At 41.7% G+C, this 17,025-nt stretch overlaps 1 protein-coding gene across 1 annotated transcript; it reads right to left on the reverse strand.

The window, feature by feature from the left end:
* Positions 1-13,580: 13,580 nt before the first annotated feature.
* On the reverse strand, positions 13,581-15,649 carry cartl (cocaine- and amphetamine-regulated transcript-like). Its single transcript, XM_084008626.1, has 3 exons — positions 15,443-15,649; positions 14,396-14,473; positions 13,581-13,833 (listed from the first exon to the last, which is right to left on the reverse strand). The coding sequence occupies exons 1-3, from the start codon at positions 15,578-15,580 to the stop codon at positions 13,726-13,728; spliced, it is 324 nt and encodes a 107-aa protein (XP_083864752.1). The 5' UTR covers positions 15,581-15,649; the 3' UTR covers positions 13,581-13,725.
* Positions 15,650-17,025: the final 1,376 nt, after the last annotated feature.

Consider the following 17,025-nt stretch of genomic DNA (forward strand, 5'->3'; position numbering starts at 1 on the left):
CGATCTTTATTTGAAAGATCCTAAATCCCAAATTACTTAAGGTGGTATTTTCTGAAGCTGTGTCCAATCATTCCATTTAACATAAAGTAAGTGCTTTTATACTATGAGCCTCATGCACAAAGAATAGAATATCTATAAGTTACTATCCATCTCTCCATCACATCTCTGGAGCATAATCACAACCTTTCCCTAGAAGCAGGCTTGATATCTGGTTTTGGGGGTAAATGAGGTGGTTATGGATGCCTCAAGAGGCAGAGCGACGCCTCCTTTCAGCCTTAATCACACCGCCAACCGTACCGACTGTTGCTGAGCCGTCTTGTTAGCAGAGAGTGTTTATTAAAAACACACCAAACGGAGACTTGAGGAGGAGGGAAGAAAAGGGAGATGACATATATGAGGATTACATCTGAGCCCTGCTGTGTCCTCCCAGTGCTGGTCTTTGATTGGTCGACAGACGGCGAGGAGCCGTCGGGGGTCGGGGTGTTAGTTCCTGTGGTGACTCATCAATAATTGGTGTATATCTTGACAAGTCATCCTTGTGAAATAAGAGCTCAATTAAACGAGCATCAGTCCTGTCCCGGTGAATGATGTAAAGCCGTGTCTTTAACGGCTCCGAGTTGGACTCCAGCAGGATCCGTCTCATCCACTTTCACGGCCGAGTGACTCATCGATGTGAGGACGCAGTTTCTACGGCAACTTCCACGGCAACTTCCACAGCAACTTCCACGGCAACTTCCACGGCAACTTCCATGGCAACTTCCACGACAGCTTCCACAGCAACGTCCACGGCAACGTCCCTGGCAACGTCCCTGGCAACTTCCACGGCAGCTTCCACAGCAACTTCCACGGCAACTTCCGCGGCAACTTCCACGGCAGCTTCCACGGCAACTTCCACGGCAACTTCCACGGCAACCTCCACGGCAACTTCCACGGCAGCTTCCACGGCAACTTCCACGGCAACTTCCACGGCAGCTTCCACGGCAACTTCCACGGCAGCTTCCACGGCAACTTCCACGGCAGTTTCCACGGCAGCTTCCACGGCAGCTTCCACGGCAACTTCCACGGCAACTTCCACGACAGCTTCAACAGCAACTTCCACGGCAACTTCCACGGCAGTTTCCACAGCAGCTTCCACGGCAACTTCCACGGCAACTTCCACGACAGCTTCCACGGCAACGTCCACGCCAACTTCCATGGCAGCTTCCTGCTTCTCATCCTGAACAACTCGCTGTGTGGTTTCAGGTGTCTTCCATACATAACGTGACCTTTGCCTCCAGAAAAGAGGATTTCTCTATTAGTTGGACACATCAGGCGCATGGATGTCGACAAAGACCTAACTATTGACTTGTGATGGAACTCGGACTTGAGCTTTTTGACTTCTCGACACTTTCCCCAAGTTCAAAGATGATAAAGTATGTTATTTACAAAGTGTACCCCAAATCAGTTCATTCCCTTCATCATCAACGTCAACGATATTCATGCCCAACAAGTCGCCAGATCGCAGTATGACTTGAAAGACAAGACTCGAAACTCAAAGTTCTTAACATGGGACTTGACTTGGGACTTGTCAGTCCGGATTCGCGACTTGACTTGAGTCTTGTCACTCTTTTCTTGAGAAATGTCAAGTCTTGACCCGGGACTTGACTTGAAACTCATCAAGTCTTGACATTGGACTTGACTTCAGACTTGTCTGTCTGAACCTGGGACTTGACTAGAGACTTCTTGAGACTTGTCTGTCTGAACCTGGGACTTGACTAGAGACTTGTCAGTCTTGATCCGGGGCTTGACTCGATACTTGATTTGGAAATTGACTTGTGAACCTGTTGGTTAGTGACTTCACTTTTTTGCAGCTTTTGTTAGATGATGTTATAATTTAACTTAAATGCTGGGACTAATAAAGTCTGTCTTGCTATGAGACATCCTTCATAAACTAACGCTGTTGTCTTTTATTCATCTTGTCAACGAGGAAAGCTTGTAAGTTTGATTGATATTCATACACAAAGACAGACACTAACAGGAAGTAAGAGATTTTTCCATGAGAAACCCATGTTAAAGGCCGAGTGTGCGGCTGTGAGGTTTGTGACGATGAGAGCAGACTGGAGTCAATCAGCGGAGCGTCCAGCTGTAACGAGGTGTGTTTAACGCAGCGGGAGGCTCGTCATCCTCTCTCTGATTTACCGACTAACTGAACCGCCGGCGATGTTTTCCACATCGATGACCTTGAACAATAAAAACAACACTCCGATTTGACCTGACCGAAAAGAACGCACCAGGCGTTAAACGTCCGGCAGGTCAGCCTCGAAACATAATCTTCAGGTTTTTTTCTAGACTTCACAACATGCCTCCTTCACTCTTAACCAGATTTGTAGATAAAACTCCTCCCGGCACAATTAATGCACTGGAGCAGCTGCCGATCGCCTCCTGTCACGATGAATCCTTCACTTGATCTGCCAGATATCTCCTGGTTTGTTTGAGACAATCTGCATCATTAACATGTAAGGGAGGGGGGGGGGGGGGGGGGGCATCTGCTTCATCTGTGGGTGTGAGGAGATGATTAATAAAGTTGCTTTTACTGTTTGAATCCTAACGCTAAGCCCCTGAACGGTTGCCCCCCGGCACACGTTTCCGGCGTGGGCTGCAGGAGTCCGTTTTTACTTTTTTAAAGCCGTCTGTCAGGTTGCTGGAACGTTTAAAGGCGATGATGAAGCAGCTTTGATCTTCCCCTTGCTGGGATTAATAATTCAACTTTCATGAAACTGAAAGACAAGAATGTTTAAAGAGCAGAATATCAAAGAAGAGAAATAATAATAATAATGACATTTTGCTCTGAATAATAAGCTGTTCATTCATTAAAAAGGAAGAAAAGGGGCTCAGATCTGAATTCTACTGGCTCGGTAAATAACATACACTTCAGGGGCGCTCCGGTGCGTCACTGGGAGGTAATTAAGGGTTGCCGGTTCGAGACCTTTTCTGGTTCTGTCTGCCTACACGGCTTACAGTTGTTCCTAAATAATGCACGCTGCTCTCTGTGCTGGTAATTGCAGTGTGGAGAAACAGTCTGGTGACAGTTTTTTTTTCTTTTTTGCAGCAATGATGAAGAATTTCTCCTCATCTCTGCACGTGTGTGAAGATGCTTGTGCAGCTATCTTTGTGGGGACCAATGACTTTCAGAGTGAGGACACTTAATTTGCTTTGGGATTTGGGTCAAACTTCATCATCTTATTAATAGTAATACATGTTATTCATGGGTGCCTTTCTAAACATTTAAGGACACCTTACAGTTGAATCAAGTAAAGTCAGAGTCAAGAGGGAGGAAGCATGGATGTGGGTTTTTGGTGGACAGGTAGAGCCGGGTGTCGTCTGCGTAGCAGTGAAATTGGATGATTGTGATGAATGTGGATGACTCTTAGTATCTAGTGTCTTAGCACGCTAATATTCAGCTAATTACGGGTAGGCATGTACATGTGATGCTGACGGGAATGCCATTAGTTTTGCAGGCATGTAGTCATAAACCAGTATGGGAAACAATTACAATTTTGACCTCATGATGGCATTAGAGGAAAAGTCGATTATGTTTACACTGTTATGTTATTCTGAATGTGATATCAGTCGTGTGAACTGCCTATTCCATTTGGATATTCCAAATTAGGCCTTCCATTTATGAACCTAGCATCTGATTAAGACATGGCGGCCTCTTGCTAGTTTATGGAAAACTAGCCGACACATGCAAGAGATACAATCCCAAAAGAAAAAGCCCACATTTCTGGTCAGAAGGAGAAACAGCTACTTTTAAACATCATGAAAGACATGGATATCAACCGTTGGCTGTGTTTAGGGTTTGTCGACTCTATTGAAAGCCTCTATTGCAGCATTCTGGCTGTTGCCATCTTGTTTTTTGTCCATCACTGTGAAAAACACAGTGTGAAAGTGGTTTAAGTTCCTCAGACAGACGGGCACAATTTGCTTTATGTTACATAACAAACAGATGAATGATTGAATCCTTGTGGCATCTTGAATGTCTCTAATGTGACTGAGGCTTCAATCAATAGCAATCTGAAGTTTCTGAAGCCGTCGCAGGTAGAAACTAAGTCCATGCTTGCCACTCTCGATGGGAAGAGGGGCTGAAAAGAAAATCAATAATGTCTGAACTTTTCCAGACTTTTCACAGCCATATTGTGAAACTCGAAGTGACAAGGCAGGTCACATGGAAGAACAAGGTAGAAGCAGGCTGGAAATAGTAACCAGGCTTCATTTTTTATGAGGAGGTAAATAAATAAATTCTTCACTGTGTTCAATTTCTATAGTAATTTAATATTTTTCACCACAAGAGAACCTGAGCAGGCTCCACTGTTGGGACCATTTTTGGGAGGAAACGCATTTCATAAATGACATAAAGACGAATAGCCTAACAGCATCACTCCGGAATCAATGGAGGCAATCAGTGATGCTTAATGACCAGCTTGGTGGTATACATAAAAAAAAGCTGCTTTTTGTTTTATTAAAAGATTCAAAGCTCTTTGTTTCACAGCCAGAGAAAGGCAGCAACGTGAAAAACAAATTACTGACACTGAAATGAGATATTTGTTATAGTTTTGTGGTGTGAAGTCCGCCAGAGGAGAAGCATTTTTCAAAGACAGGAGCGTTATCAATCGTTGCCTTCTCCTTTACGAAATAGTTCTTGCTGCTTAACCATTCTGCAGCGTTCCTCGCCTAAATGTTAATGTTAACATTTACACATGAAAGATATGAAAATGGGCCTATTGGAATTTCAGATCCGGTGTTCATTTCACAGTTTTTAAGCTCCCGGTGTGTGAGGTCAGACAGGGAGAGAAATGAAGAAGAAGTTTTCAACAGTAGATTACATTTATTAGACGGCCCAGATTCAAGACCAAATAACAGTGTGGATTCAATCCGAGGATGTTGTGTTTACGGCAGTCTGACTGATAGAAACACCCTCTGCTGTCAAAGTGTTATTTGTTTCAGCAAATTCAAAATCGATAAATTAGTTTACGTTGAAATAATAGACTGTGTATAAGAACTGGACGTAGTCATGGTGATGTCACACAGTGGTTTGTGGACTACAGTTTTGAAGCCTCGAGTTCAGCATTTTGGCTGTCCAGTGAACGGAAGCTAATGCTGATGTGCCTTAAACCTGCATTCTCTGCTGACCACCAGGGGGCGACTCCTCTCTGGTTGTATAGAAGTCTATGAGAAAATGGTCCTACTTCTCTCTGCTGGCCACCAGGGGGCGACTCCTCTCTGGTTGTATAGAAGTCTATGAGAAAATGGTCCTACTTCTCTCTGCTGGCCACCAGGGGGCGACTCCTCTCTGGTTGTATAGAAGTCTATGAGAAAATGGTCCTACTTCTCTCTGCTGTCCACCAGGGGGCGACTCCTCTCTGGTTGTATAGAAGTCTATGAGAAAATGGTCCTACTTCTCTCTGCTGGCCACCAGGGGGCGACTCCTCTCTGGTTGTATAGAAGTCTATGAGAAAATGGTCCTACTTCTCTCTGCTGGCCACCAGGGGGCGACTCCTCTCTGGTTGTATAGAAGTCTATGAGAAAATGGTCCTACTTCTCTCTGCTGGCCACCAGGGGGCGACTCCTCTCTGGTTGTATAGAAGTCTATGAGAAAATGGTCCTACTTCTCTCTGCTGGCCACCAGGGGGCGACTCCTCTCTGGTTGTATAGAAGTCTATGAGAAAATGGTCCTACTTCTCTCTGCTGGCCACCAGGGGGCGACTCCTCTCTGGTTGTATAGAAGTCTATGAGAAAATGGTCCTATTTCTCTCTGCTGGCCACCAGGGGGCGACTCCTCTCTGGTTGTATAGAAGTCTATGAGAAAATGGTCCTACTTCTCTCTGCTGGCCACCAGGGGGCGACTCCTCTCTGGTTGTATAGAAGTCTATGAGAAAATGGTCCTACTTCTCTCTGCTGTCCACCAGGGGGCGACTCCTCTCTGGTTGTATAGAAGTCTATGAGAAAATGGTCCTACTTCTCTCTGCTGGCCACCAGGGGGCGACTCCTCTCTGGTTGTATAGAAGTCTATGAGAAAATGGTCCTACTTCTCTCTGCTGGCCACCAGGGGGCGACTCCTCTCTGGTTGTATAGAAGTCTATGAGAAAAAGGTCCTACTTCTCTCTGCTGGCCACCAGGGGGCGACTCCTCTCTGGTTGTATAGAAGTCTATGAGAAAATGGTCCTACTTCTCTCTGCTGGCCACCAGGGGGCGACTCCTCTCTGGTTGTATAGAAGTCTATGAGAAAATGGTCCTACTTCTCTCTTGGTGTGTTATCTCAGTAAACATTGTTCATTTAGTACATTATGATCCATTTAGAGTCCAACAGACAAGAAAGGGGGCGGGGCTACCTGCTGATTGACAGGTCACAACTACTCTACCAATGCAAATTAGCTACTAAGATGACTTTAGCATTTAGCTGTTGAACCTTGAATTTTAGAAGCTAACTTTGTTAGCAGCATCACACCAGAATCCACATGGATCCAGATCCAGTAAGGTTGCTGCTTGTGTAAATCAGATCCACCCGTCGCTCTTCCGCAGTCCAAATATGGTCACTTCCTTCCACAAAACGCTGAACTCGAAGCATCCTTCTCATATACAGGTGCCACTAAGAGTTACGCAGTTTAATTCATTACCAAAAAAATGTAATCTAAACAGATGATGTGGTCATGTGACATTAACAACCACTAAACATGTAGCGATAATCTAACGTTTTCTTCAACGAGCATCCAAAACTAATCACGGCTCCTAAATAATTAAGCAGCGGTTATTGGAGTCGTTGTAATGACTCACATTAGTCACTCAGCTGGTTCTCTGTTTGCTGGCGGAGCGACGGAACGTCGTTCTGCTCGACAGTCAAACTGGAGTAATGTCTCCGTGGGGGAAATTAGTCCGGGTCCAAAGGTCACGAGTGGCCGTCTTTAATCTCTGGCTGTTCTCTGTCCAACTGGAACAGAATTAACAGAAACAGTCGCAGAATCGAACTCATGACAAAACGTGAAAATGACCTTTGATTATTCAGACTGCAGGAAGTGATGATGAGCCGCGTTCTTCATCACTGCTTTTAGAAAATGTCAAGGTGGTGACTAAAATGTTTTTAACCATATAACAGATGTGTCGCTTTTACTTTTTAATATGGCTGCCGTCGTAGTCGCCAACCTGTTATTTGGTATTAAAGAGAAACTTTACGTACAGTTTCTTACCACTCATCACTTTGTACGACTTGTTTTCCGATCTTTAAAATCGTCGAGGGTAATTGAGAAAACAGTCTCACTACACAATGTCCACTTTAGAAGCTGTTCCGGAGCTTTCGACCATGTTGCGCTGCCTTCCTCTGGAGAGTCACGCGGTTAATATGCAAATCAACAGACGTGTGATCCGGAGATCAAAGTGTTTCCGCTCATCTCAAACGCTGTCGTGTGATTTCAGAGGACTAATTAGTGAAATCACCTGCTGAAATGTTTGACTGGAAGGGAAACAAACCGTCCTGGTTCGTGATGGTTTCAGGATCCTGCTGGTTCTCGGCCCTGCTTCCCCTCACCCGACGCCCCCAGGTGGTCCGATGATCAGATGATTAGAGGGGAACCAGCAGGACCAGAGCCTCCACACAGCAGGAGCTGGAACACAGAGCTTCAGTGGGGATTTGTGACGAAACAGCGCCATCTCCTGGCGAAGCCAAGAAACAACTTAGAGCCATGGGAACAGAATGCACCTACAGTTCTGGCATATGATAATAATAATAATAATAATAATAATAATGATAATAATAATAATAATAATAATAATAATAATAATAATAATAATAATAATAATAATAATGATAATAATAATAATAATAATAATAATAATAATAATAATGATAATAATAATAATAATAATAATAATAATAATAATAATAATAATAATAATACTACATCAGATTGCTAAAAGATGAATTCACAAAAGCAACTAAATCAACCGAAACAGAACAAAAGAAGCAAGCAAACAAAAAAAGACTTCAGTGACATCGTCCCAGAATCAGAGACAATGACAAGGTGTTTTCACTTATTGCACCTCTCTCAGTAAAGGTTAAAGGTGAAGCTGTGCAATTACATAGCAATCTCTCTACATTCGACCCTTACATATGACCTTTTTCCCTTTATTATTCAGTCTATTATCATTTGTTTGTTTGAGTGTCAGATCCAGATCTGTAAACATAGAGGCTGAAGGACATTTTAAGAGCTGACTAATGAAGTTCAATTCAGGTCGAAGTGATGAAAAAACTGAATTTTAAGGGTAAATGGAATTTGTTAGCAGACAAACAATGCTGCCGCGAGTCTCCCCTTTAAGGATCCTGGGTTCTCCTGATCATTAACTCTCTGATCAGCTGAGCCTCCATCTCCACACCTGGTCCTCCTCAACCCTCATCAGCCACTCAGTCTCATCCACACAGGTACGTACATGAACTCTGACCTCTGCATTTGATCCATCCTTGTCGTTTAGGAGTGTTTAGGCTGCAGGAATCTCATTACCCTCCGTCCCTGCAGGTTATCCTGATAAGAGTAATCTTCCTTCTTGTTCACAAGCTAAACATTTTTTAGCCCGGAGTTACGTTTGAATTACATCTCCATCTAAAGGATTTCCATCCTCGCTGCGTTAGCTCGACGTTGGAAAATGTTTGTATCGAGAACGGAGCACCCAATTATGCGTTTTGCCCGGAGAGATGCATGATGGATGCTTTTCATAAGCTTCGGAGCTCGCAGAATCTGAATGGAGCCGCTGTTTTAGTTTGCCTCGACGTCCGGAGCTTTAATGTGATTTAGAAACACACAAGCTCAATGAAGAACCGAAAGTCACCTGACTTTTACTTACTTTAAAACTGAAAAAATACACAGATTTAGCAGAAATCATGTTCTTGACACTTTTAGTTTCACTTGGATTCACCCACTTACATCTCTCGAAACAGATCCCACATATTCCTCTTGCATTCTCTTGCAGAGAGAATGCAAGTGTAAGGCACTTCGGCTTTAGCTTCACTAGGATTTCTGACAACCTGAAAGTTAGTAATGGGCAACAATGCCATGTAAGCTGCTTCATACCTGATATTTATTATTACTTTACTATTTACTATTACTTTGGTATCAGTACAATATACGGGTTAGGGTTAGGGTTAAATTTTGGGCGTCAGTCGTCTTTGATTTTATAATAATACGCACATTTCATGGCAGGAAAAAAATCTATTGTACTTGATTGATGCTTCATTATCCAGTGTTTGCCATAAAGGGGGTTTAAACCATTATGTTGTCTTTATATTACATGCAAACATCTTGTCTGTATGAGTCATCACAGAGGATCCATAGTATTGATCAGCTCTTTCACTGGGGAGAGATAGAGCAAGATTGTGTTTAGATTTGTTCAGTAACGAATAATGAGTTTGGTGCGTCACTAATTAACAAGAAGAGAGCCGTATCACCGCGTGGTCTAATTGGTACCTCGGTGTAATGAAATCCCATTTCATGGGATCCTGTGAGGAATGAGTGTCGGACGTTGCTGTTGATACATGAAGACGTTCTGATGAGTCAGCAGAAAACATGACATTGTTCATACATGCATGTCATTTCAGATGACGTTAAACCTGGTCGATGTCCCTCCCTGATCCGTGGGCTTCGGTTTTGAAACCTTGAGTTTGGCATTTCACTGTCATTTTGTTTTGTTGCAACCAGAAGTGAGAGGGGCGGAGCTAAGTACATCCATGTTCAAATTAACTTTCATGAAGTGAAGTAAAGTGTTTAACACGATAAACATGGACAACCCCCAGATCGTTAACTATCTTGTGCTTCTATACTTCCTTCTATACAATCAGAGTTCTTTCTGCAACCAGAGGAGTCGCCCCCTGGTGGCCGGCAGAGAGAATGTGAGTTTGAGGCACTTGAGCATCGGCTTCACTCTTCAGATCCGGAAGTTGTCGCCTGGTTAAATGTAGTGAAATGAAGCAAATGTCTCAGCTTTCTGGGTCAATACAGCAGCACAGAGCAACGTGTTGCTTCATTTATCATCAACACTGATTGGTCAACCACGTGGAAGGTGGCAACCTTTTCCTCTAAGTGTGTGAACAAAATGTCAATGGAGAGCAATTAGGAGAAGACAAAATAAATAAATGTGAATAGACACATTCTTTGTTTTAAAAAATGTTTTTCATTTGTTTCCCTTTTTATTAAAAATATTATTAGAAGAATATTGATGCTCCCCATTAAAACAGACATTACATAAAACTAGGAGCACAGTTGATGTCATTGAGACGGCACATTGAACAAATCTTCTTCTTTCCAATTCCAACATTAGGCGGTTAAACAGATCTACTCTTGTCAGATCAATTGTATTAAAGTTTTATAATAAAACAGAATGATTTGGACCACATTCATGTTTATTTCCTGATAAATAATTAAATTGGGAAGATTTGGTTCACTGTTTCTTCTTCATCACAGGGTACAATTAAATGTAAGCTCATTTTTTTGGGACCAAATTTCTAATCAATAATAAGTGTTTCATCCCAGGGTCAAAGGTTAACAGCTGACCCTCTGGGCGCTCACTAAATGACTCTCTGCCTGTCTGTCTGCCTGTCTGTCTGAGTCCGTCGCTCCCATGGAAGTAATGGAGGATCTCAAACAGTAATTGCTCCATTCATCTCTGTATCTCTTGGGAAAAATAAAGACCTCCAACGATCAATACCCATCCTCAAAAAGTGATCAGGAACCACCAAAGTGTGTGTGTGTGTGTGTGTGTGTGTGTGTGTGTGTGTGTGTGTGTGTGTGTGTGTGTGTGTGTGTGTGTGTGTGTGTGTGTGTGTGAAGCTCAGAATCATCCACACACTCCCTTTAGAGACAATCCACATAATATTCTGTTATTTTGTCCACTGCTGCTGTTATTATTATCGTAGTAATCAGATTTCTAATATTATTTCTGCCATTATTATTATCATCATTTTACTATATTCACCATTATTATTAATATGGTCACCTTATTGTTAACTTTTTTATTAAATTATTATATTAAATATTGTTGTACTTCTTCCATCACTGCTCATAAACGATGTATAGTTATTGTCGGGCCGAGTGTAGATTTTCAGTTTAACATCAACATTTAAACAACAGAAATCATTTTGAATATGAATGGAAGAGATAAATACATTGAACATCCACAGTGTAATCACTAAGTCCGGCTGTCATACTTATATATGCTTGTTCATGCTCTTCATAGTTTACTATCTTGTAATAACATCTGGCGTCACATGACCTGCCAGGAAACGCCAGCTGCTTCAACAGAGCCGCTTGTTCAAACACCGGGGCTGATTGTTGCTTTCAGCGGCATCGATGGGAGAGCTCCGACTTTAGACGGCTTTCATCTCAATGACATTATTAAATATCATACAGGGTGGAGACACTTCACTGGGCTTCTGGCTGCAGCAAAAGCAGCAAGGAAGCATCACACAAGAAAGCATCACTCCTGCACATTAAAGTTTAACTTTTAACAGTGAAAATGTTTTATATGTGTTATTATATTGTTTTTATTCCTATATACTACCAATTCAGTCACGTTTTATTTTCCATGAACTGAAATGCAACAAATCTTTGCACCTGCAGAATGTAAATGTAAATACAGAGTCGTCCATAAAGTTGGAATAATTGTCTTGTATAGCTCAAAACGGTTAATAACTAAATGTTATGCATGAATTGGGAAACATAATGTAATCATTGCACCTGATCAACGGTGATTACTGATGCATTTCAATAGGAATAAACAGAGGATTGTGTGTGAAAACTAAAATATGACAACTTGGCAACGGTGTATGTCATGTAAGTACATTATTAGATACAAATCCTGTGGCGTATTATATAAGACATCACTGAAACTATATGTGATATACAACAACAACAGAGCTGGAGCCGAGCAGAATTCCACAACAAAGACACTTTTCATCCACTGCTGTATTTAATGCTGTCTAAATGGCTCCAGGCGTTCAACGAGGGAAACGTCGATCTTCTATCTCGTCCCCTGAAACACCAGCAGACCTTTAAACCAGCTCTTCAGTCTCCACGGCTCGGCGGATTAACGTCTGGGACCAAATGTAAAGCTGGTATCTGCCGGCGGCCACATGTGGGGCGAGCCGGATGTGCTTGAATTATTTTGGAACAAGCTTTTTTTTTTTTTGGTCACAGCTGGATGCCTCGCTTTCATTCAGTCACAGCTGTGAAAGGACTCTGTGTGTGGTTTAAACTTTAACAAAGGTCACTTCCTGAAAGAGTTTCCAGAACAATTAGAGAGAAAAAAGTGGTGTTTGTATGTTTTAGCCTTTTAAAATTGTTCTAAATTGTCGACTGTGATATAAATAATGACAGAGAAGTTCCACTCATCAACACTGTGATGATCTTTTAGCTCATATTTCACATTAACTGTTTGTTTTAGTTTCCCAGACGTAACAGGCAGCTGTTTTAAAGCTAACAACCCCCCCCCCCCCCAGCTTCTACTTTACTCAGATGAGGACTACAGGGCCGGCCCCGAGGAATAAGTGAACTAAGCGGCTGCTTGGGGCCCCCTGACCCAATCGTGTGTGGAGGTTTTTAGGCTATGAATCTGAACAAATTTAGGTATTACCATTCTCCAGCTGGTCATCCCCAAAATGCACCAGAATACAGGAAATCATATCTACCAAACCCACTTTTGTACAAATAGGATGGGGGGGTCTTTATGCGTCTGTGCCCAGGGGGAACACTAGCTCATAATCCTTCACTGTATTAATACATTATATAAGCAACATTATATTTGTGTCAATAATCAACAAGCGCAGGTGACTCCGCGGTGGTGGGAGGGGGGCCCCAAATCAAATTCTGCTTAGGGCCCCCAAAAGGCTTGGGCCGGCCCTGTTCTTGTTTCTATTTTTTCGCTCTTACTTTATCGGTGATGATATGTTGTGGTTTCTTTCTTCCGACAAAGCGTCTGCTAAATACACGAAATGTAAACGATTAGAATTAGAATGACGTTAGAATAAAAAGCCTCTGTTGTCATGGAAACAATGAAAACCTTCATGTGACCTCTGATGTATGTCAGTGCTGGACAGCTCCCATAATATAAATATAAATACACTTCCCATTTAAGTCACAAGTTATATTTTATATATGTGAACGAGGATGATAAACAAATTTGCCACAGTTGTTATTGTTTACTATATTAAATTCCAATTATTACTCAGACAGGAAACCGGCCGCCATAGGCTAAAGCCCAACAAGTAACAGCTTGAAGATGTTGATCTTTAGCTAAGTCCCGCCCCTTGAACACAGACTGGCCAATCACAGCGTAGCATCAGCCAGCTCTGACTCTCCGGCTTCATTTCCAGGCAGGTTTTTATGGATTTGGAGACTAAATGTTGTATAACAGCGATACTTGTTACCTGTTTGGCTTCTTTCCCAAAGTTAGACCATATTTAGTCAGTTAGCTCTGACAGCTCGGGGGCGGGGCTTAGTTTAGGATGCATTTAAATATTGTTTCATCGATGAAATTGAACACAAACACGGAGAAAGAAATCCCATCTATAAATGCATTTATTGAACATGAAAGATTTACATTCGACAGCAAATAATACGTCAGCGATACAAAAAACGCATGCTCGACAACAACGTGAACGGTGTGATGGATCATGGGAAGTCTGCCGAGGTCGTGAAGGTCGTCGGGTCTTCAGATGCACTTGAGCAGGTAGGAGTTGCAGTTGGCTCCTCGGCCGCAGTCGCACAGCTTCCCGATGCGAGGCCCGAACCTCATGGCGCAGCGGTCGCCCATCCCACACTGAAAGGGGGCGGAGCCACGTTACTCACATAGAACCCAGATTCCATTCACAAATAAAAGGTACGATGATGTTATAATAATATATAACCACGCTCTCTTTGCATTCCTTTGAATGGATTTGTATTTCTGAATGTGTGAAATCAGTTAATTCATTGATTAAAGTCCCTTTAATGACTTTGATTAATTCCATTTTCAGTTCATTCCTGATTTATTTGACGAGTGTTTGGCGTTAAACCTTCTCTTTTTCGGGTGAAATAATGAAGTCCTGCTCGTTAGCTGGTTCTGTCTTATTATATTATAGAAGTGAAATGCCTTCTCTCTCTCTAAGCTAATTAGAGTTGGGCAGTGATCTTGATTGGCCTGTAATTGAACCGAGTAGAAAGAAGTGTTGCTGTTCCTTTTCTTGTTATCTTTTAATTAACCGGCGGCTATCTTTCACTAACGGGTTTAATTAAACAGCAGTGGAGCTTCTGTGAAATGAGAATGACCAAATGACATTCTGCTTCTTCCCATCATGTGTGAATACTGCGTTACGTGGACGGAGAGAAGAAGGAGAAGTTACCAGCGGGATGCTTCCTCTCTTCTCGGTGGAGGAAACCCGACTACGCATCCGACCCAGCAGAGCCTCCAGAGCTTCCATCTGCTCCCATCGGACCATCAGAACAACACAAACAAGGAGAACGGGTCAAACCAGAGATCTTATCATGTAAAATATTCTGTCCACTAGAAGGTCAAATCACTGTGAAGGAAATAAATATGAATAAAGAACGTAACAATGTTAAAAAAACAACATTTCTATTTCTTCTGTCAGACCAAAGAAAACATCCAAAATACACATTTAGGTGTTTATTTTACTGCTATGTCTGTATTTTCTTTTCCTAAATTCAAATTACCATTAGATGCTGCCTCATTTGCATATTCCTCATAACATTTCAGACAACCTGTAATCCAAAACAAATTTGTCTTAATGTAAATAATCAACTGGAGAAGTTTTATGCTGATATCTATTAGTTTTGTTTACCCTGTTCACCTTTAGTGTCGTTCTCTTTCATTCCTTTTATTATTCTGAAGGTTTTTAGGGGTTTGTTCATATATCACCCATTTATACATTTTATTACTAAAAACATGGAGAAAATACATTTTTTTAATGACTGTTGACAGTTTTTTTTTCCAGATTTATGAAGTGAAACCAAAAGATATCTCTATGTAAAAACCTTTCACTCTAACATGTCAACACAATGAAACAAGAATTTTAAACCTGACTTTTTCAACGTTCAGATTTCTGCTCTGAAAATGAACAAATACATGATAACATAATGCCTCATTTGTATATTTAAACATAGAAAACTTGTAATACAACAAATATTAGTGATCAACTGTGGACTTTTCTTTAAAACACTATTTACGTAGAATCACCCTTTAAACTGTTTGTGTAATAAAAACACAAATACTTTTTGCAAGTTCTATGAGTTGCACTGAAGCTGAACTAACGAGATATAATATATATATTCATTTTGAACTATTCATATATATTAATTCAGCATCAGGGATTGAAAGGTGTCAATGAAACCCTTTGAATCCCCGAGGAGACCAGAGGTTCGGTACTGACCAGGTCTCGGTCCGCGGCCGGTTCGGGTTTGTCCGCCCCGAAGTCCTCCGCGGAGACTTCCTGGGTCACCTGAGCGTGACACGTGACGGCCAGCAGGCCGGCGAGCAGCAGTCCGAGCAGCGTCCCGGAGCTGTCCATGGTGCTGGAGGAGGAGGAGGAGGAGGAGGAGCAGGTCTGGAGGAGCAGAGAGGGGTCACAGCAGGGTCCAGGAGATTCTCTTTCCACCCACCGGACCTGCTCCCCTCTTTTATCCACTCCGTGAAGCCCCGCCCCGACAGGCTGTCACGGCTGGATGAACCCTTCATCTTCTTTTTTCAGTTTAATGCTGAGAAAGAAAACACACAGGAGCCACCTGGTCACGTGACATTCTGTCAGGTAGGGATGGCACCATGAACTGCTCATACACTCAGTTAATCCATACATTACCTGTCATCAATCTGTCAATCATGATTAATAATTAAGCTTCAAAAAGACTGGTAAAAGTAGAAGTACTGACTGAAATGTCATAGGGATACTTTGTACTTTCTACTTTGATTTTTATTTCAAACATGTCAAAATGACTAGAAATTGTCATACAGAAAAAAAATATATTACACAACTAGAAAGCATAGAGATATAGCATGTGAATAAAAGTTAATAAAAACAATTCTAGTGTATTTTTTCAGTAAAATTAGAAAAATATATCATGAGAAAATAATAGTTTATTAGGCCATAAAAGTCATAGTACAATTAATCATAAAAAAAACAGTTTAGTTTCAATTTAAGAAAAAAAGGCACAACATGTTGTGGAAATAATTAAAAAACAGATTGATAATCTCCAAAAATATCTGAAGCAGGACAGTATCGATATAATCCTGACGGTCTTACATATAACTCATACAATCACACAGTTTGAGTGGGAGAATATTTTATTGTGATATATTTCAAGATATAAGTAAAGAAAGTTAAAATGGTCTTGCCATGACAGGAAAATAAACTGACATTAATACCTCCAAATGTGTCACACTATTACTGATCTCTAGTCGTTAGATCAGATCAATAGATCCTATTAAATAACAATATTCAGAAAATTATATATAGAAACATTTAGAATAGGCCCATGTAGATACAACAAGATAATGACGGCTGCAGTTCCTCAAATGGCCACTCGAGGCTGGCTCACAGACGTTTACACGGAGTGGACGTCGTCATGGTGACGTCACCTGTTACTTTGTGGACACTGGTCTCGAAGCCTCCAGTTTTTCGTTTTAACCGTCCCCATCTTGGATTTTGGCCGTCGTCATCTTTTTGCCACCAGTGAATGGAAATTACCATATTTGGTGTGTGGAGGAGCGACGGGCGGATCAGAATCTGACGGATGTCCGTGTTTTATACAGTCATGGTTGTCATGGTTTCATTGTACTATGGAAGCCCATTTCAACCTGTGATGGGGAGAAAAACGTATTTTTTTCTAAATAATTATGTAAGTTGTTTTTTGTAAAAACTTTACCATTTTGATTGTAATCTTAACTCAAGGTCACCGAGTGGCTGCTTCTGTTTGTTCATGAAGTTTAGAACAAAACAAATCAAACTGAGTTTATATG

This window comes from Eutrigla gurnardus (genome assembly GCF_963514095.1).
Source record: "Eutrigla gurnardus genome assembly, chromosome: 1".
In the NCBI taxonomy this organism is placed as follows: Eukaryota; Metazoa; Chordata; class Actinopteri; order Perciformes; family Triglidae; genus Eutrigla; species Eutrigla gurnardus.

Coding starts and splice junctions, on each gene's coding strand:
- cartl (XM_084008626.1), bottom strand. CDS start 15,580: ATGGACAGCTCCGGGACGCTGCTCGGACTGCTGCTCGCCGGCCTGCTG. Junction 14,474..15,442: donor CGGCCGCGGACCGAGACCTG/GTCAGTACCGAA, acceptor CGATGGGAGCAG/ATGGAAGCTCTGGAGGCTCT. Junction 13,834..14,395: donor AGAGAGGAAGCATCCCGCTG/GTAACTTCTCCT, acceptor GCCCCCTTTCAG/TGTGGGATGGGCGACCGCTG.